Source organism: Pavona decussata, unplaced genomic scaffold (assembly GCF_977016875.1).
Source record: "Pavona decussata unplaced genomic scaffold, jaPavDecu1.1 SCAFFOLD_114, whole genome shotgun sequence".
Classification (NCBI taxonomy): domain Eukaryota; kingdom Metazoa; phylum Cnidaria; class Anthozoa; order Scleractinia; family Agariciidae; genus Pavona; species Pavona decussata.
Genome location: NW_028145528.1, coordinates 2,715,001 through 2,729,113, shown reverse-complemented (window position 1 = coordinate 2,729,113; position 14,113 = coordinate 2,715,001). Strand labels below are relative to the sequence as shown.

Genomic DNA, 14,113 nt, shown 5'->3' with positions numbered 1-14,113 from the left:
GTGTTTCAGATGATTTCGGAGGACATCCGCCATGAGTAACTGTGATGTCATCTAACGCCATATCACTGGAAAATCCTCTGCCACGAATGCCCTCAATTATTATCTGCAAGAAAATAATATGGATACAATAATCATTATTGGATGAAATCAGTCTTCACAGCGGTTTTCAAATGATGGTGGTTCAATTTTTTTTATCGTAATTATGTACTTTTTTGTTCTGCACATACACCGTATTTCTCGATCGGCGTTTATTAGAACCCGGCATTTTGGCGGCATTGATATTTTTATAATTTCCACTTGCATATTAGTCCCTTATTTTCTCAGGGATAGAGGAATAAACTAAACACGTGATCCCTCATCATTCCCCTCGCGGGAGGCGATTTAAACTTTGCTCACAATATGACCACTCGCGGGCTAATTAATCCCGCCATCTTGCAGTGTAAATGTAAAAAGAATTTGCCCTTCCGGTAGCGAAAGCCACACTGAGTACAAAAACCGGCAGAACTCAACTGCATCTTTGTCACGGATTTCGACTCTACTGCTCAAGAGTTTCAAGCCACTGTGATCGTTGGCCTTCAGATCAACTCAAAGAAGACTAAGTACATCACGTGTGGCAACGTTCCGCCATGCAATTTTTCACTACCACATGGCAGTCTTCTGGAAGCTGTAGCCGACTTCAAGTATCTTGGGGCTTGGATACGTACCACGGACAAGGACATCTCGGTTAGGAAAGCATTGGCATTTACCTCCTGCTAGAAACTTAGGGTGCATTCCTTTGGGATGATCCAGATCAGGATCAACGATCCAAAGATCACCTAGATGATAGTGCATCAAAGGAACCAAGGAATCTACTCTGGGCAAGGCTTCCTCGGTTTCTTTGATGTACCATGATCCGAGTGATCTTGGATCATTGATCCTGATCTGGATCACGCACCCTTTACATCTGAAGTCACCCCTCTCTCTCGAACACCGCTTGAGATTCTTAAGAGAAACAGTTGAACCTGTGTTGCTGTATGGTTGCGAGACGTGGACGGTCATCCAAGAAATGTTGGACAGACCCAACGGTTGCTTTACGCGTCTCCTTCACGTTGCACACAACGTACATTGGACAGCTCGAGTCCACAGCACTAAACTCTATGGCAACGGCTTTGCTCCTCCTGTTAGCAGTATCATCGCTGAGAGAACTCTGAAGTTTGCTGGCCATGCTATGTGAGCCACTGACCAACAGATCTCTGACATCGTTTTGTGGGAAACAAATCCCAAAACAGCAAAACTGTCATAGGAGAGCTCAAGGGTGTGATGTCGGAAGGGTAGCCGAGGAAGGGCGTCTGGGGCGCGTACGAGCAGAAACCTAGTCGACATGATAGATAGAAATAGCATCTAAACTAAGGTAACTGAGATATGTAGGATTTTAAGGAGTTGCGTTATTCAAATTGATAGAACCAACAGTCAATTAGAATTTCATCTCAGGCACCAAGAAAAAAATGAGTTCAAAAGCGTGCATGTGATTACCACCCAGACAGAGGGGAAACGATCAATTTTACCTGATATGGTAAATACGAAAATATGGCGATTCTTTCATTGTGCCATTCATTAAGCCGATTTCCAGACTTATGCCACAATCTCCGCTCTCTGCCTCTCGGATTCTTGTACATCACACGAAGCCATCCCATATTTGCACCGTACATGTGATACCAGAAGTCAATACAGACTTTTTTTGCCTGCACCATCGGACTTATCAGTCTCGCACGGTCATTTCGTTGTCGCGGATTGGAAGCTTCTATGTAAGCATATACACCTGAGTAGAAAAATAAATAAATAAATAAATTAATTAATTAATTAATTAGATTAACATGAAAAATTCTTGGTGCATAAATATAACACGAAGACCGATTGATGTCGGGAAATAAGAATTCTAAATTAAAGATCACTGAACGATATTAACCACATCAAAGTCGTGCGAAATGTTTCGCCCACTGTAGTAGCTCACTAGGCAATGACTCTAAGCGTCAAGTGACTCACGGGTTAACAAAACAAGATAGAGAGAGAACAAACGAAATAATGCAAATAGGTCAAGGTAAGTAAAGTCGGACCCGGGTCTAACTGGCCCGTGTAGCCCGAGTTTAACTCGGTTTATGTAGCATGAAGCAACTAGGAGTATTACTACTCCCCCCCCCCCCCCCCCCCCCCCCCGATAGGAGACTAGTCCATCGCAAGTATGTCGCTTAGATCCCTGGGTAAAGAGAGACCGTTTAGAGCAAAGTAATCTATTCTGAGGAAACAGCACAGTAATAGAGAGACCGAACTAGCCTCGAAAACCACCGTCCCTCCAACTGTGCCACCAAGTCTAGACATTTTTTTTTACAATAACTGTCAAAATTCCCGCGCGCTGATTGGCTCGTAGCTATTGTCTATAAGAGTTTATATAGTAAGCTCAATTATGCACGCAATTTGATTGGTTCTCACTTATGATCTATTAGAGGACAGACTCATAGGTGACGTCACCATTAAAAACTTTTTCCCTCTGTTTTTTAAAATGGCGGAAAGTTTTGAGACTTTAGGGAATATTTTGCCTGAAAGGGGCGAACGAAGATGTAGAAAAAAATCTTGTCGAGGCTGTCGACAGGTGCGTGAAGCAGGAAGAAGAAAGAAAAACGCGTTTCTTTGTAGAAAATGAAGGAACAGTATCAGTCGAGTGCGACTAAACGAGCGCGACTAAATTTTGTTTCTTTATTATACAAAACAAATAGATTCCATGTTGCCGTGCGTCTGTTAAGTAATAGATCACAGAAGACGTCAAAATGTGGTAAGAACATCAGTGACACACTCGGCCATCGCCTCGTGTGCCACTTGTTTGTTCTTACCACATTTTGACGTCATCTGTGATCTATTACTGAACAGACGCACGGCAACATGGAATCTAAAGAAAACTGCTGTCGATTTGTTAAATAACAGAGGTTATAGGTTATAAGCCCGTAGTACAATTTGTGTATATTTCTTTCCTCTGAATCACCAACCTCTCGCAGTTCCTAGAGTGTGGTCGTTAGTCGGACCAGTATTTCTGCTTGGTGTACTTCCATTCCACAGCGTCCAATCAAACTGATCCAGTCGTGATTTCCTTACGTTTCGCCACTGACAAAATCCCCTTTCAAAAGAGCAGGACATGTTTCTGAAAACTGTGAGAGTGCGAGGGAGAGAGAAGACAGACTTAGAACAATGAGTCACTCAATATCGCTTCAACTTAAAAAATAGAGTAAAATATCGATCGAGCCGCAGTAAGCTCCTACAGATTCCCAACAGGAATAAGGGAGACTTTACAAATAACCTCCGACCAGTGAAACAAATCCATCAGGGTACCAAGATGGGTAATGGGGTATGGAGGGTCCACATAGCCCTGCAGTCGCCGTTCCCCGCCCCCCAATTTTTTGTGGTCGAGCCTGAAGCCTAAACCTTTCTCGACTTGGAGACTGGACAAAAATGTAAATGCGAGACCACTCAAGTTGCATACAACCCACGTGACCCTAGAGAGATACTTGCGGTACAAATGCTGACATTTTCAATTTCGTCTTACACCAATGTGATTTCTAGATTATTCTTCTCTACTAGTCAACGACAGCTAAGAGACAAGGAATCGGAGGCCCTGTAACGCCTTATCGCGTTCTTCCTTCAATCCGTAGGTCCCTTCTGTAAGCGCTTAAATTATACTCTCCTTCAGACACTATATAGCGCGTTTTCATTCACGTGACTACCGGCCATATTGATTTACTGAAACAAAAGAAAGTATTTGCATAAAAATAGAGTTCAATTCCCGGAGGTTTAGTTTGGACACCAACATGGCCGCCATTTCTTTGTTTTCGGACACCAACATGGCCGCCGTGACGTCATGTGAAAACACTCTATAGAACTCACTTTCGCCTTCGCATAGCTCATTCCTACAAATCCGGCGAGTAGGTGGTCTGACGTCAAATGGACAGTTCAATGACAAGGCACCAAGGATATTTATGCACTTGACCAAGCGTAGTTGATAACCATTACCACAAGTGGTGGTACACTATAACACAAGAACAGAATCAATCAGTTCAACTGAATATTTCACTCCTTCTGTTTTTTTGTTGTTACTTATTGTTTTTTTAGCTGGGTGTTGAAGTGACCCCGACCAACGATGCATCCCAGAAATGAAGCTGGAGAGAGGGGTGGGGGACGAAAGGTTTTTCTCCGCACAAATGTCAGTTTTTGCGCCCTTGTATTCAAAAGTTCAAGGTGTTCAAAGAGAAAGCTTGAAAAAGATTTGAAAGATATAATCACGTCACAAGTTATGGTTTCATATATAGGGATTTAATTCTTAGAGTTTTAGGGCGGGTTTCCCTTTCTCCATTTTTTTTTTTTGGGGGGGGGGGGGGAGGTAGGTATCTGTGTATTCTGAAAAAGGAATACATTGAAAAATCTTTGTTGCCTGGTAACGCACAATGGCCAAATGGCCAAAGTAAAAGACTCGAATTCTGATTAATTTTAATTAATTTTTCGAGGTATTTTGATTTTGAAATATCCGGAATATGTCCCATCTTAATCGGACTACGTACCTGTGACCAGTTACCCACAATCCACTCCGCGGGACACGGGTTAACATTACAAACTTGTTCGGTCTCGGGCTTCTCCCCGCTACAGAGTGACGAGTTGACCTGGACATCTACTAGGACGCCTCTGCATTCTAATGTACGATTTTGTTTGCCGCCATTACAAGGCGAAGAACACTCGCTCCATTCAGACACTTTCCAGACATATCTAAACATGCAAAATGATAAATGAAGTTCAGAAAGGAGAACCGATCGCTGTATGAAAGTCACGGGTTTCATTTCGTCGAGGGCACAGGATCCAGAAGAATTATATTCCATCGTCCAATGGAAGACACTGTTATCTTCGCACGTCCCTGCAAAACATTTTTGCTTTGTACAAAAAAAATTGCTACGGCCCCTTGTGAATCCTTACCTTTTTCTGTTTAAATATTTTTCTATCTCGGGTCTTTCGTAAGGTTCCTGGCACGGTTTCGACCACATTTAAAATATAAAGTCAGCAAACGTTGACCGCGAACGCAGTATCCGTTGCGCAAAGGGCTAAGACGAATGGCTAAGGCAATTTGGTGAAAACATACAAGAGGGTGGCGTTCAAAGGGTTTCGTAGCTAATAGGGTAGGACGTTTGAAGAGAACAGTTTTTATACGATCAAATAGAAATCCGCTGTATCCTGTGTCGAGGACTCGTCGTGTCTAAGGGAGTCCTTCTCCTTGTCAATTTAAATGAATTTAACGAATATTTGGTTTTATCAACTGGGTTGATAAAGTAATTTGGCCACCGTAAAGAGATTCGAGAGCTGACGTTTCGAGCGTTAGCCCTTTGTCAGAGCGAATCGAATCTAGATTCGCTGTCGAAATTCTTTACGGTGCCAAATTTCCTTATCAACGTAGTTGATAAAACCAAATATTCTTTTCCAATCCCCCGCCGACGCAGTTCCCCTAGAAAAACTGACCCCCTTATAAGTGAACGTAAGTCCGTTTCCTTAACCGTTCTGCTGAACAAGTTACGTGACTATTTTGATTAAATTAAAAGCTGCTTCCGTACCTCTCACAAGCTGATAAATTACAAGATCGCGTCAAAGGCTCGGGTTTGCTGATCGAGGAGCAATTATGTTCTGCAACCTCTAAGTCATCCTCTTGTCTTCGGCATTTAAATATGCGCGTTTGGATTCCTAAAGAGTGGAAAGAACAAAAGCTGTATAAACGAATATTTAGCCACCACAAGTAGATAACTTCAGTTCTTACACCAGATGTACTACTGTTTCAAGAATTTCTGTGCAGATTTTTAGCCACTGAATCACTATAGTGAGAGTCACCCAACGGCTTGATAGCTCAGTTGGTAGAGCACTGCACGGGTATCACAGAGATCATGGGTTCGAATCCCGTTCAAGCCTGAACTTTTTTTCAGGCTTTCTTTAAGCGTAAATAACTGCGAGGATCTTTCTTCCATTTAGTCTTTCAACCGCAGTTCAAATACATGTTTCATATATTCATGTTCATTTATTCATCCTTCACATTCTTTCGCAACTGCTTAAGTTGCATAAACAACTGCGAGGGTCTTTCTTACTTTTAGAAATCGTATACAAACCTTCGCCGCAACTCCTGGAGCAGTCAGACCACTTAAAATGCGACCAGTAGTACTGAATTCCATCGTGTTTGGGTTTGTAGAACTGATAGAGTAGGTCTACAGGCGCTGCTTGTTCGTCACTGATTTTAACCTACAAAAAGAATACTGAGGTAAGCTAATGGACCCCTAATGCATACATGTGTGGCTTCCAACCGGAACGTCCGACAGCTTGCTCAGGTATTGTTGATAAGGCTGATCTAATTGGTGTTTGATTTATGATTTGGCAATCGTAACATCAAAGCTTTAATATAATTGTTACCGACTTTCAGGAGATGAATAGTTACTTGAGGGTAATCTAACTTTGCAATGGCGGGTCGGAGTGCCCCGGCTTCCTACTTATTCGACGAAATAGGATCGCCGAGGGCGACATGTTTTACATTCAGTCACTCAAGCTGATATGAATCACTCCGGGCCCACGGGCCGCTACCACACATGATATCCTTGAATGGGATGTCGCCGACAATACAAAAAAACCATCGAATTCAATGCAAATCGAAACCTGTTAATAAAAGGTAACCAGGCCTATTAGCTTAGTGCCGGGCACTAAGAAAATTTGGTCCCAGAAAATTTAGACACTGATACTGGATCTGGCACTGCTTTGCAACTAACCTTCACTATGATCCTGTCCTTTATAGGCCCTAACGTGCTTATCACCTCTTTGTCACCCTCTCGCTTGTAAGTGAATTTTGACCCAGCAAACTCATAAACTACCGACACGGATTCCTCTTCAACAGCATTATTACGAGGCCTCTCTGCACTCATGGCGTCTAAAACTGTTGACCGAAAACAAAAGCTTTAGATAAAAGACTCTTAGCTTTATTTATTCTCAGGTTGATGAGGCTGGCTTGGTCTCTAGCAAAACAATTTATTCAATATGTTCTGTGAACACATGTTGGAATACAGAAGAATGCTAAGTACTTAACGTAACGAAGGAAAAAAGAAAAAGCTAGCTACGAATTCGTCTGTACTGGTCAAAAGTCCTTGAACATCCATTTAAATCTATCACACGTGCAAACTTCACTTTGTTCATCTAAAATGACTTTAGCATTGCACCTTTTTTCTGAATTAATGTTCTTCCACAACCAAACAAATTTTACTACGTAGGCAGCATCATCAAGATAAAAGGCGTTAGCATTTCATGGATACGAGAAACTAAGGTTTAAATTGACCAATGAATATGTTTCTAATTTGGCTTAACGAGAAAACGTTCACAACCACAACAACGTTTTCTAGTTTAGCCACCACCTAGAACGTTTTGTACCTCAATGTTGGGAAGAAGAAGGAAAGGCACCATGTGGCAGGTTGAGCCTCAAATGATGATACCGAGCTACGAAAACTGATGCAATGCAGGAAAGCTCGTCTTAGACAATCGCCGCACTTACCGAGATAATTTGGGGATGAATCTTGCAACATGATGTTAGTTGCACCCAGTGGACATTCTAATAACGTCTGAAGATCTGAAACAAAAGTAGAAAAACAAATTAACTCTACGACTACTGATATTTGACGACTCCGAGAGATCAGACCGCAAAATAAGAATGAATGCTGAGGAATTTTCTGGGTGGACGAGGATGATATTTTCGTTCTCCAGAACAGCTTCAGCATGATGTACACGTAACAACCAAGACCTTTTGGCCAACGGTCTCAAAACTGAACTACATGGAGACGAATGGTGAGTTGTTAATCAGTTGAGTTATAAAGTCGCACATCGGGCCTAAGTGGTCCATATGGTAGAAGCTTAATCCGGTTTCGGTAGCGTGAAGCAACGAGAAGTATTACTTGTCCATCCCAGACCGACGGGATTGCTCAGAGCAGTATGACACCATTCCCATTTATACACCTGGGCAGAGAAATGCAATGTGGTATAAATATTCTTGACTCAATTAACAACACAGCAACGTACAGACGTCGCTTTAACCACAACATCACAACACCCTGAAAATCGACTACATACTTGAAATTCCACATGACTTCACGAAATGTTCGTTCAAAAAGACGAAAAAAAACCAAATTACACCTTAACGAGGCTAATGAGTTAATAATTCAAAGTACAGTGACGGCAGAGCTATCCTTTCAGTTAAACTTGATCGTTAAGGAGGGGATTTAAAAGCACCCCACAACCATGTTGGAGACTGCGGAAGTCGATGAAATGTGGATTGGATAAAAAATATTTTAACCCTCCACAACACATATATCTTCCTCTTTTTTTTTTTTTTTTTCCTTCAATAATTGTAGAGAATCGGAAAGAAACTGAAAACAATGGGGTCACCAATTCAAAGAATTAAACCCAGGCAAAGTTAACGCAACGGCTACCAACCCTTCACATCATGGGTTTAAAGTGACGAGGCATGACGTTGCGAAATGATTTCCGTGCGTAGTAAACATGTGCATAAACAATTTACAACTATTCCTCAAAATGTGGATGTCGCTCGTGTAGCAAGTAAACAGAAATTGTAAGCATTTAATTGAAAGTTACACCGCATGTCTCGTGAAAAGATCAATCAAACACACATTCGTAGCAACTATCCAAGCAGTTGTCTACTGACCTTCTGTAGGCAGTATGGTAATGGATCCTGTTGTTGCTGAGCACGTGTCGGCGTTGCCGCCGCACACACCACACCTGTCTAGAGTTTTGTATGATCCCATGACACCATCGCAGCCAATTTTCTTTCAGAAATAAATAAATAAATAAATAAATAAATAAATAAATAAATAAATAAATAAATAAATAGAAATATCAATATTTAGAAAGTTGACTTTTATCTGCGGATAGATTCGACGGTGTTGTAGAAAATCCAATGAGACACGTTTAGAGGAACGGCCAAATTAAAGAAAAGCTACATCATGCCATATCTCACGGTCACATGACCCAACGATACCTGATTTCTTGCTTTGTTAATCTAGTGATTGACTGACTGATTGATTGATATATTGATCGATCGATCGATCGATCGATCTACCATAAACGATTCATTGATAAATCGATCTGAAATTTGCCAACATTTAGCTCACAAATTCTCTGGCAGGAGAATCCCGTGGGCCGGCAAAGGGTGATGTTATTTTCTGTCTTGGGCTGTCTTGAAATACCTGGCATTTTCCCTGGATGCAGACGTCAAACGAACTAAGGCTGTTATGACATGCCGTTCCATTTTCTAGCTCCACTTGAACGACGTCCACGCTATTCCCATTTTCGCTGGCTTCGCAGAACTGCTGGCATGGATTTAAGGGTATGTCTAAAAAAGATTGAAAAGTTTTGGAATTAAAGTATTTTGAAGAGCTTTGAAGTTTCTACTGTCAAAAGAAATTCGTTATAAAACATTAGAAGATTCGCTGTTAGCGTAAGTCACAGATTTTCCCGTAAGTGTTTAAAAACGCGCTTTCTGAAACATTAACTTAAATTAATCTTAAACCAATTACCACCTGTTTCTGTAGTATGACGCAAGAACTATTATTACAACCTCCACCATCTCCCACCACCCCCCCCCCCCCCCCCTGCACCCAACCAGGATGGGAAGCTCGATTATCACAGAATCTTGTCAGATCTCCTTCTAATACACTGGTACCCATTTAAACCGGCGCAGACTGAGAGAGACAATGTGGAGCGAAGTTTCTTGCTAAGGGGCCAAAAATATGACTGTGATAAGGCTTGAATCACTGAGCCAACGGATCATCAACTTTGGGTTCCTGGTCCTCCCTGGCCACTGTACCATTCCCTCTGGCGACTGAAGACAATTAGTGGAAAAGTACTCTATCAACAGATGGCTTAGGAAACTCACGATTGTTTATTGCTGTTAATTGCATCAGTCCCAGGCCACACGGGTTATTTTCAAGTGAAATGTCATCCAGACCGAAATCACTGAGGTAGCCATCACCTCGAACACCTTGAAAAATGATCTTGAGAGAAAAGTATTTTAGAATTAGTTACATCCGGGGTTCAAATCCACGCAGTAAATTTCATTAATCATCAAAGTCATTGGCTGAATAGCCCAACATCCTTTTCCGGTTCTTTCATCTCCCCACCCCGCAGGGAGCGAGGGCAAAGGATCTCTCTTCCCCGCCCCCCTCTGGGTGGGGAAATGAAAGACACTGGGAACAACGAGGTTGGAGTAGCTTCTCTTGAAGCTCTGACATTGGGTGTCATACTCTAAACCTTTCCACCGGCTTACAGCTCTCGTATGTGCTCGCAATCAAGTGAGTTAAAATGACTGACACACGAAAGTCAACTCAACGTGGCCTCTCCACAGCTTGAACAAGCGTCTCAGGCCATATAGTGGCCCTAGTGTTTGAAGGCAATTGATGACTTACTAAATATTTACCCTGTAAGGCTTCTTGCTGAATATAGTGGCATATTTCAACACCCATCTGTTTCCTCGATTTTTGTTTACGCTCCAAACCACTTTTTCTTCCTGCGAAGAGAACATACGGCAAAAACGTTTAGTCAAGTATGTCCCTCAAACAGACACCAAAGGAAAAATCTCCCCCAGTGTCCGTACAGAGATCGATCAGGGTTTGGCTTTTTCAGTGGAAGGAACATTTAGCAAGCTAGGATAGTCAGCTGTGTCCCTCAGACGGACACCAAAGGAGCAATCCCTTCCAATGTCCGTACAGAGGTCAAAGTTTGGCCTTTTGGAAGGAACATATAGCAAGCTAGCATACCCTCAGACGGACATCAAAGAAAAGGTCTCTTACAGTGTCCATACAGTGGTCAGTGGTTGTCCTTTTGGGAGGAACATATAGCAAGCTAGGATAGCTAGCTGTATAACTCAGACGGACACCAAAGGAACAACTGAATCTATTCCAGTGTCCGTACAGGGGTCACAATTTGACCATTTGGAAAAAAAAAAACAGCAAGCCAGTAGAGCCAGGTGTGTCTCATACAGAGGTCAGAGTTTGAAGTTTTGGAAGGAATAAACAACAAGTTGCGATAGCCAACTCGCAAAAGAAAAGCTCTCGGAGTGTCCGCTTAGAGCCAGAGTTTGGCGCCAAGTGAATTGCCAGTACTAATCTATCTGGTCCCTTACTTACACCATTCTAATATTCATAGATGAATAGTTTAGAACGGTTTGTGTGAGTTTTATCTGTAGAGTCCGTATGACAGGGGTGACTACATATGTAGTTTGATCTCTTTGGGACAAAGTGAAAAGTCCGTAATAAAGAGACGTCTGTGCTCACTTTATATGAATGTTGGCCTCTCTGGGGCTACGTGAACGATAAATCAAAGGAAATGCCCATAAGAAAAGGTTCGAAGTAATGCTTTTATCATATTAACTGCTGATCCACAAGGATTCCTCTAGTGAGGACAAAAGTCATTAGTGTTCGTCAAAAATACGACATTTTTATGGATGTACGGTCACATTTGCTGACCCCTTTAAATTTCCCTCTCTCAGCGATAAACGAAAATTTATTGCACGTACCAAATCTGTTTTGACCACTAGCTGAAGTTCTCCCATATGAATATCACCTCCGAATGCATGATACCAGAACTTCAGACACGCAACGCGCATGCCTATGTACTTGCTAACAAGGCGAGCCTTCCATCCGGGGTTTATGGGCCGAGAAGTCTCTAAAAATATGTAGTGACCTATAAGAAAACAACATGGAAACATGTTAGAAATATAAGGACATCAATCTCTATAATGAGCGGACTCCTTACAGTTCAAAAATCAAGTATACACAAAAGGTCCGCAACTGCCTCGTTTAATTACCGATGACCTAAACTTCATCTATGCAATAACGATAACTTTAATTGCTCATTATCAAATTCTTTGCACAACTGAATCTCAAAGAAGGGCAATACACTTCGCGGTCAATTTTCGTTGCGTGGGTCTCAAACCACGTTCATTTCTTTCTCCCATAGCCAACAGATGCTGCATTAAACAGTCGATCTCCCGTGAATAACTACAGTTCAGTACAGGTTTATCTGGAGGCTTGATAGTCTAGTTAGGGACATGAGAATCAGGAAGTGGACTTCATGAAGCTCGGGTCGCTAACAAGAAAAAAGTCCAGTCTACATCTTATTTTTTACCCTTATTCTAGCAAACGATTACAGCAGCCGTTATTCGTAGTTAAGTCCAGAGACAAACCTTTATCTGCTGACTATAACTATCAGGAAAGGTTTCTCTAATTCACACAACTACACTAGACAAAAACAAAAATTTTAGCTTCAGGATAAATATTACCTGAACATTGTATACTCAATTCAACGTTTTCCACTCTACCTACCGTGCCTTCCTTTAGTATGATCAGTTGAGGGTCCTGTGCCAGCTGTGGGAGTACGACCCCTGTGGCGCCGCCAGTCATAATCATCGTTGCGGTCATTTGTCCAGCCACACAGGTCAGTTTCAAAGTCACAATCGATGTTGGCTGAAGAGGATAAATATCTCATAAGATAACAACTGGCAACGAGTCAAAAACTACAAGGGCCGAGAAGATGACAAAAGCAGATATCTTTCAATTTAAACCTTTCGACTGTCTTCCGAAATCTATTGGCGAGACAAGTTTCTCTCACATCCAGGTATCCGAGAATCTTCGGAAATTCTCGAGAAAGCTACAAATATTTTCAAACGCCTTCGGTATTGCTTCTGAGATCTTCACCAAACTCGAACCCAAATAGAGGCTAATGTTTAGTATCTTTACTCGTTTAGATTGTTGTCACAACAACCCAAACGAGAAAACATACTACACTATACTATCACCTTCCATACCATCTAAAGCGCGCGTTCCCCGTCAATGCCGCAGTGTCCACAAACTTAAGACAGTTCTAGATGTAGCCTTGCGGAATAAAATGTCAAGAGCTCACCTGAATAAATATCATATGAAGACCACACTCCAGCAGTTCCTGGTGATACTAAAGGTGCACGCCTTTTACACTGTTCGTTTCGCGTTTGCTCAAACGTTAACAGTGTCCCTGGACAGTCCTAATAAAAGTACAAATAAAACAATTTCAATGAGAACATGTGGATTAATTGAAGTTGATCACGTACAAAAGTCCATGTTATCAACTTTAGTGAATCTTCGTATTTTCAAAAGTTGAATTATCCAAACAGACTTTTAGTTTTGCGTCATAATAAACTAGTTCAATGTGACGAAAGATACCAAGTTGTTCATCGTTTCTTGGAAAGATAGCTTTGCCAATCTTTGGTCTCATTATATTTAACAATTATTACATGAGCGCGCGTTGGATATGAGATGGTAAATAGCCAACGAGGCGCGAAGCGCCGAGTTGGCTATTCGCCCCATGTAACGGAATCCGGAATCCGGAATCCAGGGAAATTTTCATGTTGGAATCCGGAATACAGGACATTTTTTAAGTTGGAATCCAGAATCCAGTGAGCTGGAATCCGGAATCCACTAAAGTTTTGGAATCCGGAATCTACTTGTGTCGGAATCCACTTGTGTCGAATTGTCATGGTAGATTCATCCATTTTTCTACCCAGTCACCGTTTAGCGGTCTACCTCTGACTCTTCTACACTTGCGACACTCGAAACACGTGTTCGAACTTGTCTACGCAGGACACACCCCTCCCCAGGGGGGATATTTTCCTCATGACGTCAGCTTCAAAGCACATGCGACAAAAAAGATGCTCGAAGATTCGCTCGTTGACGCTTTCGAGTGCTTGCATCGGAAGTTTTTTGAAGTGTATCAAGTCGAATCAAGTGGTTTTTAACTTCACTTCGGTTATGGGAAAGCACAAATCAAAGGAAGACAAGTAAGTTTACAGAGGTTTAGCTTTAAGATATTTCGAGATATTGTTTATATGATTGATTGAGGCTGTAATAAGAAATAGGTGTCGGATAAGTGAAGACAAATCGAAATTAAAGTGACTTCTCGATCGATCTCGAGTCTGATTCCTGAGAGTATTTATTAGAACAGAGCAAAAAGTAATTGAAGCCAAAATTAGAAGCAAAATGAAACT

General features: G+C 41.7%; 1 protein-coding gene across 3 annotated transcripts in view; it reads right to left on the bottom strand.

The window, feature by feature from the left end:
• The window catches only part of LOC146470195 (A disintegrin and metalloproteinase with thrombospondin motifs 2-like), a 44,980-nt gene that overhangs the window by 1,991 nt on the left and 28,876 nt on the right, over positions 1-14,113 (bottom strand). For 2 of the 3 annotated variants that reach the window (XM_085122235.1, XM_085122237.1), the window contains 16 exons: positions 12,997-13,114; positions 12,420-12,560; positions 11,612-11,778; positions 10,514-10,603; positions 9,974-10,091; positions 9,285-9,430; positions 8,744-8,864; positions 7,580-7,654; positions 6,807-6,970; positions 6,159-6,288; positions 5,616-5,742; positions 4,581-4,782; positions 3,910-4,051; positions 3,018-3,176; positions 1,545-1,798; positions 1-103 (listed from right to left, as the gene is read on the bottom strand). In XM_085122235.1, the coding sequence (XP_084978361.1) occupies positions 1-103; positions 1,545-1,798; positions 3,018-3,176; positions 3,910-4,051; positions 4,581-4,782; positions 5,616-5,742; positions 6,159-6,288; positions 6,807-6,970; positions 7,580-7,654; positions 8,744-8,864; positions 9,285-9,430; positions 9,974-10,091; positions 10,514-10,603; positions 11,612-11,778; positions 12,420-12,560; positions 12,997-13,114 (2,257 nt within the window). Of the gene's footprint in view, positions 104-1,544; positions 1,799-3,017; positions 3,177-3,635; positions 3,705-3,880; positions 4,052-4,580; positions 4,783-5,615; positions 5,743-6,158; positions 6,289-6,806; positions 6,971-7,579; positions 7,655-8,743; positions 8,865-9,284; positions 9,431-9,973; positions 10,092-10,513; positions 10,604-11,611; positions 11,779-12,419; positions 12,561-12,996; positions 13,115-14,113 lie in introns of those variants that run through there. The other variant, XM_085122236.1, reaches the window with a different exon arrangement.